General features: G+C 32.3%; 4 protein-coding genes across 4 annotated transcripts; all 4 read right to left on the reverse strand.

Moving 5' to 3' along the window:
• Positions 1–291: 291 nt before the first annotated feature.
• Positions 292–2,276, reverse strand: LOC145002373 (protein FAR-RED IMPAIRED RESPONSE 1-like). The gene is made up of 4 exons (XM_078961659.1): positions 2,073–2,276; positions 1,431–1,995; positions 977–1,348; positions 292–836 (listed from the first exon to the last, which is right to left on the reverse strand). Exons 1-4 carry the CDS (start codon positions 2,274–2,276, stop codon positions 292–294), a joined length of 1,686 nt encoding a protein of 561 aa, XP_078817785.1.
• A 9,337-nt stretch (positions 2,277–11,613) lies between these two features.
• LOC145002374 (uncharacterized) lies at positions 11,614–11,937 on the reverse strand. Its single transcript, XM_078961661.1, has one exon. It carries the CDS (start codon positions 11,935–11,937, stop codon positions 11,614–11,616), a length of 324 nt encoding a protein of 107 aa, XP_078817787.1.
• A 27-nt stretch (positions 11,938–11,964) lies between these two features.
• LOC145002375 (uncharacterized) lies at positions 11,965–12,938 on the reverse strand. The gene is made up of 3 exons (XM_078961662.1): positions 12,723–12,938; positions 12,417–12,656; positions 11,965–12,288 (listed from the first exon to the last, which is right to left on the reverse strand). Exons 1-3 carry the CDS (start codon positions 12,936–12,938, stop codon positions 11,965–11,967), a joined length of 780 nt encoding a protein of 259 aa, XP_078817788.1.
• Positions 12,939–13,010: 72 nt separating this feature from the next.
• On the reverse strand, positions 13,011–14,442 carry LOC145002376 (uncharacterized). The gene is made up of 3 exons (XM_078961663.1): positions 13,765–14,442; positions 13,162–13,626; positions 13,011–13,094 (listed from the first exon to the last, which is right to left on the reverse strand). The coding sequence occupies exons 1-3, from the start codon at positions 14,440–14,442 to the stop codon at positions 13,011–13,013; spliced, it is 1,227 nt and encodes a 408-aa protein (XP_078817789.1).
• Positions 14,443–15,271: the final 829 nt, after the last annotated feature.

The following is a 15,271-nucleotide window of genomic DNA, read 5'->3' on the forward strand; positions in this document are numbered from 1 at the left end:
GAGTGAGCCAAATCTGTTGGTTAAAAAAGTAAGGACTACACCAAATCTGTTGGCAATGAGGATACTTGTTTCAGGCATAAGTAACCAATATCTCGTAGGTGCCGGTGATTGTAAGAAATTCAACGAAGTATATAGTTCACCGATTTCATCAGTGAAAACTCTAGCATATGCATCATACGAACTCAATAACTCGTCTAGTAGTTGAAATCGAACATAGAGCTAATCATTCTCGCCATACCCAAGACAAACAGATATTGCTCGAAATCCACAGTTTCCATCCCCCTCTACATCTTATATACGTGTGATGTAAGGATGAAACATCACTTGAATTTCATCTATTAGTCGATGATTGTAGCATGATTGAGGCTCTTCCTTCAAGTCTGGAATTTCATTCAAGTCTGGCTCTTCTTTCAAGTCTGGAATTTCATTTAAGTCTGGAATTTCATTCAAGTCTGGAATTGTGGTTATGTATGAACTATGTCTTGCTGGTTCCCTATTGTTCAACTCATTAAATTTTGGCACGGTTGAAAAGCTGCATCTTCTAGGAGCTTGATTGATAGAATCAGTTTGTCTTTGTTTTTGTTTCTTCAAACTTGGTCGTCCACGCGTATTTTTTTGAATTGCGGGTTCTCTAATGTGTGTTTTGCTAGGCTGGAATATATCTAGTAGCTTTCTCATCATGCTTTTTTTCACAGCTTCCGGTTGTTTATTGTAGGTTTCTTTAAACACTTCAAATTTACCATCACCACATATATCCTCATTTTCCATAGGAATAGACGGTGAAATTTTAAGTTTTCTCCAGAATACATCTATTGATTCCAATGGAATGCACTCACCTGCAATGAAATATCATTAATATATAAACAATCAATATACAACTACAATTAAAAAAATAATTGTCAAATGCACCCACCGGAGTTCAAGTATGTTGATAGCATGCAAGCACGTAGTAAGTCACAACTATTTTGTTGTTTACAACCACAGTTTGAAGAGTCAACTTGATGTACCCGTTGAAGTTCCTCTACAAGCATATCCAGAGCTTTAAGTGAAACATTACCCCGCAACAAATCGAAACACGAAAATTTGTGTTTGTGTTTGGAGACGATCTTGCTCTTTTCAAAACTCTCATTTATCGCTGTAAGTTGAGACTTCACAAACCGATCAATAGCACCAACAAACTTGGCTAAAGAATAATTTTTTTCTTGTAAGTACTTCTTTAACGCTGAATGTTGGCCCTCAACTCTGCGGCTGGTTCGTTGTCCAAAGTTCAAATGTTGATCAATCCAAACAGAGACAAACATTTCCTTATACTTGTTTAACCAAACATCATCCAAATACTGTAAAACATCTGGAATCAAATAAATGTTATTTATGTATAAAAAACCTTCTAAATTTATAAACAAGTAGTTAAAAAGTAAGTAGCATTGTACCTTGATGTTCTCTTAACATTGACTGTAGTTTTCTGTAGTTTTCAGTGTATGATGTCCATGTTGGAGACTCAACAAGTATACTCCACATAGCACGAAAGGATTTCCACTCAGCTTTCAATGGGATTAGCGCCTTACAATGCTTTCTAATATTTTCGGTAATGTGCCATCGACAAAGTAAGCGAGTTACATAAGGGAAAACTTGTTGGCATGCGTTCACCAATGCCAATTCTCTGTCTGTCACTATAACGCGTGGTTGCATGCACTTTTCTAGTGTCAACCTTAGACACGTTAACACCCACTTATAGCTTTCCTCCTTTTCGTTAATGATAAAGGCAAAAGCAATGCTGAATGTCTTGTTGGTTGAAGTTACTCCAACAATATCAACAAAAAGCATAGCATATTTGTTTGTTTTGTATGTTGCATCAATAATCAAAACGTGTGGAAATGTTTGCCATATATCTAACGACAGAGGATGAATGAAAAACAGGTTTTCCAATTCATTTGAAATATTATTTACGGAAAACTCGATAACAATTTTTTTATCATTCAAAATTCTCATAAGAACCTACATTGAAATATCGTTAATTAATAAAAATTCAATATATAAATTATATGTAAAATATACTTGTTGAAATATTATACCTGCATCGGAGTTTTTCCATCGTTCTGGGACGAGTGAAGCTTGTATTGTGCATTGTATATGGTTTTGAGTATAGAAACATTATTCTCATCATGCTCTTTTAGTATCGAGAGTATGTTGTGTGGTTCAACATTCTGACTTGTCAAGTCGGCCACCAACTTTTTTTCGTTTTCTTTCAACCGTCTAGCATAAGCATGTCCTTCCATATGTTGTGCAGATGGATGGTTATGTTGATCACATTTCACTCTCAACGTCCAACCATCAAATTGTTTTATATACGAACCTACCAATTTAAATGGACAATTGATTTTTTTTTGTGCCGGAATTTTTACTTGTTGCTTTAATTTTGTATTCACCACCACGATCACAAATAAGTGTGACATAAGACACCACACCGTTTTCATTTGTCTTTGATCTTCTTCTCACGACGACATAACCAAGCGAAAATGTTTTATTTTGGACCCATCCCATCAACTCATTTAGAGAATAGAACATCTAAAATTCAAATAATCTCTCTTAATAACTAGTGAACATTACAATGATTAAAAAAAATCAATATCATGATAACTATCATATCCGTTTGGTGAAAAACGGTAATATCCCCATAAAGAATTCATTGCCTTCATTTAAGTTTTCCTCGTAAAAATTCAACATCTTTTTCGTAAAACTATGAATATAACAAAAAAATTGTTAAAAAAAGTAAAATAATATAAAATAACTGTTTATATATATATATATATATATATATATATATATATATATATATATATATATATATATATATATATATATATATATATATATATATATAAAATAACCAAAAGGCAATAATTAAACATAAATATGTATTTGAGTTTTTCCAACAGCAACCGACGCATAACTTGAAATATCCACTTACAAAACTAATTTATTTTAAAAGTGTACAACCCATTTACCCAATTAAAACCCTAAAAACGTTAGAACATTTTCACTTTCATTTGCAGTTTGCTGTGAAAGAGCAACAACATCGTCCCCATCTGAAAGAGCAACAACGTCGCCTCATCTGCCGGAGCATAGCAACCGCCGAAGATTGATGCCACCGAAGCACACCAGAGCGTCGCCAACACAAAATACACCATCCATCGATCCGTCTCATTAAACGGTTTCTTTTTTCCGGCAGCGAAGATCTATCTTTTTTATAATAAAATATAAGTTGTTATTAGTTATATCTAATATTAATGTGGTTTTATTATATATATAGAATTACAAGATATCAAAACAGGTTACTAAGTTTGAGAAACAATTTACTTAAGTTTGAAGTTTTTGAGTTCTTCCATACAAACCTCTCAATTGACTATTAGCTAACAAAATATATATACGTAGGAGCCTTAAATTTCAATAGGCTTGGTCGCTTAGATGGGCATCAACCTTGACAGCTAAGTGCCTGGGAAGCCTCATTACGCTATACCAAGGAGGAGCCATTATTTTAAATGATTATTATACGACACACCGAATAATCATTTCAACAATACATTACAAAAGTTTGTGATATAACAATGATATAAATAACAATAAAAAATAAAAAGATAGGATAAAATCGTAACTTTATTACTAGTTATCACCTTCTATTAAATCGACTTCTAATTTACATACGAAAAGGTTTAAAAACGTCTCTTTTATAGACTACAAAGATTTTTTTTTTTTAAAAAAGTAATATATTACTTGTCCACTATATGAACTCATATTATCATTTATAAGAAAATTGCAAAAAAGAAAAATATATAGACGACTTTAATAGTTTGAACTAAAACACTATTATTTTAAATAGTATTAGGAGACCAAATTTATAATTTACTCAAAAAAATATATTATTTGACCAGAAACACTTATATGAGCCCCACTGCCTAATATAGTGTGGTGGCGTACAATTACATCCATCATAGAATCCCGTGAGCTATGCGCACCGTACAAATTGGATCGCTTTCAGTCTATCATAAGCTCCTCTTTGCCGTTCCTTTTTCCCTTTCAACCCCGTGACCAGCTAACTTGCGCCTCTTTTCTATTTTGTTAATAAAAAAAATCGACCATTCCCTGTGTATTGTCACATACATAATTAACCTATGAATACCATGATTATGGAAAAACTATACTTTAATGGTATAAAAAGTTGTCACACACCTTTCTATTTCATTACTATTGCATGTTCTGTTTGCTTTAAAATAAAAGTACGACTTTGTTAATTTGTTCTTTTTAAATAAATTATTATTTTTTGTTTCTGGATGATAATTAAATGGTAGATTACAAAAGAAATACTAGTTACTATTAGTTTTAGTAAGTTTTATTAGTTTTATTAGATTTATTTGTACTGTAAAACTCCTCCTCGTATGCTTTGTTTTTATCTGCAGTTTGCGGTTAAATCGTTAATTAAAAGTTTAAAACCCAATCTCGGTCTGTGATATGTTAATAATCTTTATAGAATGTCGGCAACTTTTTGGTAAGAAATATTTTGTTTTTAGTAAAAGATATTTAATATTGCTATTAATAATCAAATATTATAATTGAACTATTTACATGATTAAATGTTTTTATTTTTGGATTGGAAAATAATTGAATACAATATTTACAAAAGTAATTCAATATTATTGTCTTTAGAGTAAATTACATAAATCGTCCATCTAATTTGATTTAATGTTTAAGTTTTGATTTTAAAAAAAATATTTCAATTGGATGGCGCCTTTGTATTTTTTTATTGCTATCTAGTCTCTAATCCATATAAAATTATATTTTTTTTTTATTGATTTTTCAATTATTTATTTACACCTACTCTTCTTTGTCACTCCCCCTACTGTCTCATGAAGGATGAACATTTTGACCGATCAATTTGAAGGGAAAATATGGAGTGTACACCATAGCTTTGGCACCATACTTTGGAGGCATATTAGTATCGGTGTCGGTTTCGGTTCTTACACTTGTCGAACCGGTACATCATTAGTTGTGTATGGTACAGGTCGTTGAAACAGTAGGTGAAAATCTGAAAACCTTTCAGCTTCGATCTCCCGACTCGATGAGGTGCGAAGCATAGAAAATGTTTTTTGAGTATTTGTGGTCTTTTAGTAAATGTTTTTTTTGATAAACCTAAACCCTTGTCGAGCATACCACCAATACATTATTTGCTACTATTTCATTGTATTTTTGACGATAACACACCAAGTGACAGAAGTGTTATGAAACAAAACATAAACACATGTGTAACATCCTAAAATCATAAGGTAAAAGTTTCATTTTTAATTCAACCATAAATATAATTATCATTTTCAATTCAGAAGCATACAATTAAGAATAGTTATCAGAGTACAATCCCAAAATCATAAAGTGCGGGATGGGTGGATGCGCTGCGATCAAGTCGAATCCTTCCCTTTCGAACCGAGAGCACCTGAAACCATAAACATAAACCGTAAGCACAAAGTTTAGTGAGTTCCCAAAAATACCACATATCATACATACATACAAGGGACCTTTCCTGGCATCTATCAGGCCCCGCCCGACACCCCCCGGGCATCGAGGCCCGCTCAATACAGATCTGTCAATGACATATGATAGAACCCGCCTGGCATCGAGCCCCACCCAGTATACATACAAACACACAACCCATGCAAGAGTCACATAAACAACTAACATACTAACAACAATAATCCATGGGCCGCCATTGGTGCCTTCGACCCGCCAAACACAGTGAGGAGACTCGCCTCAATCCAGGATAACCGAACACACGCGTTGCTGCCGCTAGAATCCTCACACTGAACGTAAACTAAATTATCCCTAATCAATAATTAAGGTAATTTCCCAATTCAAGGTCCAATCGATATTATATCCTTCAAATGGGTAAAGGACCATTTTACCCTTCCCACAACTTACCTAACATCTCATGGCCCAATTCCTAAAAGACCCAAGGCCCCAAAAGGCCCATAAAGGAAATCTTGTGAGTACGCCCCGTGTACTAGACTAGTACACCCCGTATACTGCCTGATGATGCCAAAAGTACAACTTGTCACAACATAAATATCAGGGAATCTATGTATTACACTAAGCGTACACATACGTACGCCCAACATCCTCACCAGGGGACCAAAACTTCACATTAAGAGCTTAATGCTTAAGACCAAAACGTCCAAACTCATATCTAAACCTCTAAATAAGGTTTTAATCCATAAAGTTGCCAACTTTACTCCGTTGCATGTCTTGATGGGACTCAACCCACAATCCAAGCTTTATAACTTCATAAAAAAGGTCACTAATTCTTTCATGAATGAATAATACTCCTCAAGATCCAAACTTTATGATTTAATAACCTCAACAATGACCAAATATGAGGCTCAAAGGTTTTGGAGTAACTTCTACTCATAAGAACTACAACCACGGGACCAAAACATGACAATTACCACCTAAACTCGATCTATAAGAGAAAGTCATCAGGATTAAAAATATATACCTTTAGAAGATAGATCAAGATGAACAAAGTTTATATCTACAAGTTCCAAGCTAACCAACACTTCTCAAAAGAGCTCCTTCATCTTCAATGTGCACCAAGAACACTCCAAATCACTAAAAAGGATCAAGAATACTCAAAGGAAGGCTAGGGATTCGAGATTACAGGTTGAGGGGAATGGAGGTTGAATATGGGGAGGGTTCCAAGGGTTAATGATGCTTAAATAGGTTCCAAAGGCTCAATATTAGGGTTTGCACTTGACTGGAGTACGCCTAGAATATTCCATGGACCATTCGAGATCACCCAACCTAGTACACTGTTAGATGTCATTTTATGAATCTTTTAGTGTAGTTTTTATTATAATTTAGCATCATATTTTGTATATTTTCATTTCATTTAATTGAATAATGTTCAGCTCATGTATTTTATTAGAATTTCGTACAGTTAGCATTTTTTATGTCAATTTTAGATAGCTCGAGTGAAGCAGTACTTGGAGAGCAGTTGGATGCATGTTTGGAGCCTAAATGGAGATTGGAACTTATGAAGGATTTTGAGGGATGCTTGGATGTTGTTTTGGACAAAAAACATTCGATCGAATTGATCACACAAAGAAAGATTCTACAATCTGAAGCTAGAGGATGTTGTTGGCAGCTTTGACCCCCTGTCAGTATTTTGACCATATCTCATGAATCGTAACTCCGATTGACGAGATGTTGTATGGAGCCTTTATGCGATCACAACTTTGCTCGCAACTTGTCTTCAAAGTTTTTTAGTGCCAAAAATTCATCTAGGAGTAAAACTCAAAACATACGATTGCAACTTTGCCATATGTGATCACAACTTTGCCAAAAACTACAAAAAAGCATCCAAATTCATTAAAAAGGCCCGAGATGCGTTATCTTCAGAACCTGCGATCGTAGTCTAATACATGTAATCGCATGTTTGCATATTCTTATTCTGGAAGCTTCCACCTTGAGTATAAATACAACCCTCATAATCAGTTGTAAGGGTTGGACAATTCCAGACGAAGAAAACCACTTCATAAGGCAATTTTTTAATTCTTTTGGCGACTTTTGAAGATCTGAAGACTGTGAATTATCTTATCCGTTTAGTTTAGAAGATTGATCAGTAAATGTTTCTTTTATCTAGTTTGATTTCGTTTTTGGCAATGTCTAGCTAAATTTTAGTTTTCAGTTATGTATAGATTAGTACCGGTGTTGCAGAAATCGGCTTTGGCGGCCGATTAATCGCTTAGCGGTCCTTTGCGGTCATAGGTGGGATTTTTTTTTTTAAATTCAAAAAATTTTAATTTTCAAATATTACACCAAAATTTTAAATTTTGAAAATTTTAATCTTTCAAATTTTAAAATATTAAAAATAAAAATTTCAAATTTTAAAATATTAAATTGAAATTTTCAAAATTTTAAAATTTTAAAATATAAAATTTTCAAATACTTATTTTTTAGGAAATATTAATTTTTTAAATAATTTTATTAATAATTAAGGGTCCCCGATTAATCTTCGATTAATCCCCGCCTAGTCCGATTAATTGCTTATCATCAGTCGACCGCCGAACTACCACCGAACGATTTTTACAACCTTGATTAGTACTTTTCATGTGATTAGTTTTCAGATCTTATTTTTTGTTTTGTGTTTCTATTTATATTTTTCAGTTTTGAGATTAATAAATGTTTGGTTTTAATTCTTGTTAGTCTCATCACCTAGCTAGGGTTTTATCATTCTAGTTAATCCGTTAATAGAATCCGTAATTGTTTTCGTCAACTGGTAAAAAGTAACAATTATCATATTGGTTCCGTTTTAAGATTTAATTCTGATATAAACTGTAAAAGTAGTACATCTACGCTTCCAAGCTTGTGAAAAGTATTGGGTATTGCTGAGAATTTTACAAAGAACTTGATGAAATTTTTCTGATTTAATTAAGAGCTTGTTTAATTGAATAGTAAAAAGTTAGGGTTAATTCAAAGAGCTTGTTTTTTGTTAACTAATTTAGGTAAAAACAATATTATACTAGAGCTTGTTAGTTTTTCTCATTACCATCTTAGATAGAAAGCATCTCAAATAATCAGGACTGAATTAGTTGCATGATTAGGAAAGTCGCAGCAGAGCTAAAACCGTTGATTTTCGTTTAATGTAATATCAGCATGTTTTTTAGTTTTTAGTTTAATTTAAACCGCCCTTCTTAATAATTTATGTTTTGACTTAAGTGTGCTTGATGCAAAAAGGCATTGACTTTTAGGATGTGTCCCTGGGGATTCGATCCTGCTTCACTGTGCTATATTTTTAGTGCAATCAACAGTGTTAAATTTATTTGCTTAATACATGCGCGGCAGTATGTTAACAAACGCCCAACGTACTAGACTTATCCCAAAAACCACCTAACTTCCGAAGACCATAACTTATTCGTTCTATGTTTGATTTCAAGGATCCTTATATCCATGGAAAGGTAATGAAAATCTCTACAATCCTATCAACTATGCTTAGCCTTAAAACCTTTTGAACTTAAATCCTAAATTCACAAAAGGACCAAACCACCACTTTACCATTAAACCCTTGGGTTTCACAACCCAAACCAAACTCTTGGATCACATAATCTAAATTTCTCACATAAAATTAGTCTACACCTCTATTTCCCCATGATCCAAGCCTTATGATAATTATCGTTGGGCCACGATCCCGAATTATGATTCGACTCGAAACAAGGTGTTACAACATGGATCTAGGAACAATTTCTTTTTAAATAAATTGAAAACTCATGATAATTTAATCATTCGTTTTCAATTGGGATTTCAAAAACATTTTCACATTTGTTTATTTTTTTTTATTTGTTTTCAAATGGGAATTCAGATTCCCTTTGATTTGTTTGGTGATTATTGTATTTTGGGATCTAATATGTGTAGGTTAACTCTAAAAAGATGCATGGTGATAGTATAAAGAAAAAGATGAACAAACAAAAATTAAAGAAAGCAAGTATGCCTATAGTAACGAAACATAATTTTTTATTTTCAATCTAACGAGTATAATGATTTATCATTTATCATAACGATTTGAAATATATTTAAACTTATATCAACCAGTTTACCTTTGATCCAATGTTATATCTAGAACACATAAGTTGTGAGTCTAAGCATTATTATCATTTAACATTTTTTTTTTTCGTTTTCGAATCATGTTCTTCACATATATCTTTGTGGCTTTTTGATTCCATATCTGATTGTTGATTTAATTTTGTATTTAGATGTGGGATAAGATATTGTAGGTTCATATATGTAATTTCTTTAAATTGTTTGGTTGTTGTGGGTTCTTAAAGTTCTTTAGAGGTGGATTTTGATTTAAATGACTATGTTTGATTCTAATTGTTTTGGTTTTTGATATAAATTTGTTGAAAAATAATGGTTTGATGGGTTGTGCGGGGAGTTTCATTAGTTATGACAATGGTATTGAATAAATATGACAGATGCTGAAATATGGTATAGGGGAAGAAGCACTTGTGTACCTCTTATTTTATAAATAATGTAAGTATTCAGTGACGGATAATTTTTTTTCTGCATTTAAACACCAAAATACCTAAAGTTACCGTTCTTACATAAAAAGGAAATCTCCAATAAAGTTCTAAAATTTTAACCCGGTTTATGTTTTAGTCATAGACTAATTTTTGTTTACGAAAAAGTTCCAAAAACTGGTAAAAGTTTGCATTTTGACCCTTTTTGATTGGTTGGAACCGGTAACAAATTAATTTAGGACTATTTTATTAATTGATCCAAAATATTGGGACTTTTCTACAAAAACAAAAAATATTACGGTTTTTCTGCAAACAAAAACCTTATTATTATTATATTAAAAATATCAATAAGTATACTATTTTTTAAATTTGTTATTATTAATATTATTAATAATACATATAAATACATTTAAATTAAAAAAATATTAAAGACATTTTATAAACGTGAAGGTTAAGCGGATGGTAATGCTTTAAGCTTTGAAATCATGAATGTTTGTATATTCTAACTTTGTATATGGTCATTTCACATTTGTTATTATTGTTTTTAATTCAGAATATTGACATTTAACAATTTAAAAGAAGTTACTGATTTTTCAAATTGTTTACAAATAGTGAGCATGTGATATGCGTGTACGTCTTGTGTGTAAGTATTTTTGAATTACCAACATGTGTGTTGCTCTTTTTCATTACTTTATCCTTGTGGTTTTTTTGGAAACATAGCAGATATAGTGTGATAAAGCAAAATAAATCATATTACTTTCTATTAAATAAGATATTTTAATTAATATTTTCGAATTTTGATATGGGCCACCAATGTAAATATTTATTGTGGATCTGTTGGATTTGAAAAGAAACCATTCTACATTAAAAAATTTTATATACAAAGTGAGAAATCCTTTTATCTTAAACTATTTATACATAATTTTACAAATAGGCAACTTCTTTTAAATTGTTAAGTGTTAATATTTTGAATTGAAAACAATAATAAGAAATGTGAAATGATCATATACAAAGTGAGGACATACAAGCAGTGATTTCAATGCTTAAAGCATTACCATCACCACCACCTTCACCTTTAGATAATTTCTTTAATATATTTTTATTTAAGTGTATTTATATGTATTATTAAAAATATTAATAATAATAAATTTAAAAATTAGTATACTTGTTTATAATAATAATAATAATAGTAGTAGTAGTAATAATAATAATAATAATAATAATAATAATAATAATAATAATAATAACATTTTTGTTTGCAGAAAAGTCTTAATATTTTTTGTGCAGAAAAAAATCCCAATATTTTAGGTCATTTTGTGAAATAGTCCAAATATTTTAGGTTAGTTTATGAAATAGTCCCAAATTAATTTGTTGTCGGTTCCAACCGGTCAAAATGTGTCAAAATGCATACTTTTGCCGATTTTTAGGACTTTTTCGTAAACAAAAAGTTTAAGACTAAAACGTAAAACGGGCTAAAATTTTAGGACTTTATTGGAGATTTCCCTACATAAAAAACCAAATTTTTAGCAATTAAACACAAACAATACCTAAAAAAGAATTACAACTCAGCCCGACGACCTTTAAGGTCTTTAAAATCATCAATTACCGACTTTGAATCAATGTTTTCAACAATTTCACTTTCTATGTAAACCACCAAATTGTTTGCGAGAAAGTCGTCTGACACCTTATTGCGAAGGCGGTTCTTGAATATTTTCATTGCAGAAAATCCTCTCTCTGTTGTGGCGGTAGAAACTGGAAGTGTCAAGATTAACTGAACCACTTTATCAAGCAAATAATACGTATCACGTTTCTGAGTTTCCACAAGTCCCTTGCATAGGTCAATAATAGTTGATACACCACTTAGCTTGTGATTCTTTGTCATATCAATATTAAAAATCTCCAATTGATATCATAATTGAATTCTCTCTTGCTCCGTAAAATCTTCAGGATAATACTTCTCAACAAGAAGACAAATCTGATCAATGTTGATCACTTTAGGATGTTCTTTTGAAACTAAAGTAGAATTAAGACGTAACAAATTTATCGCCTGATCATTGAATCCACTATTCAACTCGTGTAACTGTTTGTCCAATGTGGATGTAAACAAATCTACTTGATAAAATTGTTCAAAAGTAACATGATTATCTGTTTTTCGAGGCCGATATCGAGTAGAAGTATATGGAGCATTCATATCTGGCATATCAATTTGATGTTTCTCACAAAAAAACTGTACCTGTGCAAGTAAAGAATCTCATCTGTTGTTTCTGAAATCATTTAGACTTTCCTTTGTTGCTGAAACTAACTCCATGGCATTAAGAATATCTTGTGATTTCTTATGTAGAGCTTGAGAAAGTTGATCACTTTAGGATGTTCTTTTGAAACTAAAGTAGAATTAACACGTAACAACTTTATCGCCTGATCATTGAATCCACTATTCAACTCGTGTAACTGTTTGTCCAATGTGGATGTAAACAAATCTACTCGATAAAATTGTTCAAAAGTGACATGATTACCTATTTTTCGAGGCCGATATCGAGTAGAAGTATATGGAGCATTCATATCTGGCATATCAATTTGATGTTTCTCACCAAAAAATTGTACCTGTGCAAGTAAAGAATCTCATATGTTGTTTCTGAAATCATTTAGACTTTCCTTTGCTGCTGAAACTAACTCCATGGCATTAAGAATATCTTGGGATTTCTTTTGTAGAGCTTGAGAAAGTATATCAGTTTTTCCCATTAGTTCCTTCATCAAGTGAAGAATAAACACAAACTCAAATGATTTCAGGTAACAGTAAGCTACATCAGCATCTCTACGTTGAGAATAAGTAGCAGATACATCATCAATTATTCCTTGGAGCACAACACGAGTACAATCAAACATGTTAAGCAAACTACAAATAGAACGAAGATGAGAACCCCAACGTGTATCACCAGCTCTGGTTAATATCCCAAGTTAATTCAATCCTTTTCCTGATTCAATTTCACCAAGTTCCAATAAATGCTCAATCTCAGTTTCCTTTGCCTTTTGTAACTCATCCTGATGCTTACTAAAAGCACAAACCACATTAATTGTAAAAATTAAGTTTGAAAAAAAATTGGTGCACAGGAATAATTTCTCTTGAAGCAGCCACCAATGCTAGTTGTAATTTGTGAGCAAAGCAGTGAACATAATACTCATAAGGACAATCCTTAAGAACAAGTGTCTGTAATCCATTCCATTCCCCTCTCATATTACTAGCACCATTATACCCTTGGCCACAAATTTTACTAACATCAAACTGATAGTGTAAAAGTTGTCTCCATATATTTGTTTTCAAGGTTAATGATAAGGTATCCTTGACATGAACCAAATCCAAGAATCTTTCCCGTATGACCGCTCCTGCATCAACAAATCTCAAAACTATGGCCATTTGCTCTTTTTTAGACTCATCCCGTGACTCATCAACCATGACACAAAAGTATGAATCCCCAACTTCACTACATATATGTTTTCGAACTTTATTTGCAATAATACTTAGAATTTCTTTTTGAATTTCTCCAGAAGTATACTTTGAATTATAAGGAGCTTTCTATAATATAACATTTGCAACTTCATCATTATAAAATGCTAGAAGTTTTAGTAGTTGGAGAAAATTACCATGATTTTTGGAATTAGGACTTTCATCATTTCCTCATAAAGCACAAGCTTGGAATGTCAACCAACGAACTGTGTCAATCGAAGCTTTTAACCGTAAACGATTCTTCAATATTTGCGCTTCATTTTGCTTCACTATGATATTTTCAATATGTGCTTCTTGGTTCATCAAGTTTTCAGCAAATGTAACTGCATTTCCATGATGTGAACAACCTATGTGCTTCAAGAATGCACAAGTTTTCCCGTCATTAACTTTTTTCCAATTGTCAAATCCTTTAACAGTAAATGCATCATAACCATGACACACACTTGGTTTATCGTTAAATATATAACAAATAAAACAATAAGTTGAGTGTGTTGTTGTAGAGTATTCTAACCAATTAGGGAAAATGTTGAACCAAGAATATTGGAATCTACGAAGGTGTTTCTTTGAACCTTTAGCATGATATTCTTTAAGATGTATTTGGAAAGGTCCTAAAGTCATATAAGCTCGTCTTAATTCTTCTCTTAAATTAAGTGGATAATCCCACATTTGTTTTCGTTTAGCAGGATCCCTTTCTAATTGCTTAAGATCCACCTCATTAGGATTTAACTGTGTGGCTTCAGAAATGTCATTCTCTTGTTGATTTCCATGTTGCGGTTGTGCTTGTTGAAGTTTTTTTTTTACGTTTACTCTCACGATTCTCATTAAGTGTTTCTTCATCATCACCCCTTCTTTTGAAAAAAAATGAATGGTTTTCATCTTGCCCATAATTGTATCTATCAAAAAAATATCAAAATGTATGAACACTTCATTCATAATCAACCACCAACTTAAATTTTTGCAAAAGAAAACCTATACCATTGTTTGAAATCCTAATTACTTGATTCTCAAATTGCAACAACAAGAAAATGGAGGAACAGTTCATATTAATCAACAATCTCAGCTCATTTAGACAAAGAACAAACAATTAGACTATTTTGGAGGAACACAGTGAACAATTAACATTCAACAATGTGTGAAATCATTTATCTAAGTAAAATTCCTAGAACAAGCAATTAAAAACTTAAAAGTATACACAGTGCATCAAATAAATCATAGTTATGTATGAACTTTTTTTTTTTTTCATGTTGCAATCCAAAATATATACCACAGAATGATTCAAGCAATTAACTGAATTAAACAAATGGAAAAAAGAAGGAATTTCAAAATACATAATTACATACTTATTTTTCTGAATTTTCTTCCGTGAACAAGAATACAAGAAAGAACAACAGAAGAGATTAAGAGAAGACAAAATAGTAGAAGACTGAAGGTCTGTTGACTGCTGCCGTCTGCGCCCTGCTGTGCTGCACTGCTGCTGTTGTGTTTGCTGGTGGAGGCAGGAGGCCGGAGTTGGAGGGTCAAGGGTGACCTACGGTGTCAGTGATGACAATGTCACGGTGGACGATGGTGATTGTGGTGTGACTGCGTGATGCTCCTCAGTCTGACGACTACCAGGACCAATGAAGAACTAAAGAACAGGAGATAAGGATTGGGGATTTAGGGTTCCATTCAATTCACTCGTTCACGTATTGGGCAGGAGGGGCCACAACCCAAT

The sequence above is a fragment of the Lactuca saligna genome, chromosome 6 (assembly GCF_052625555.1).
Source record: "Lactuca saligna cultivar CGN05327 chromosome 6, ASM5262555v1, whole genome shotgun sequence".
In the NCBI taxonomy this organism is placed as follows: Eukaryota; Viridiplantae; Streptophyta; class Magnoliopsida; order Asterales; family Asteraceae; genus Lactuca; species Lactuca saligna.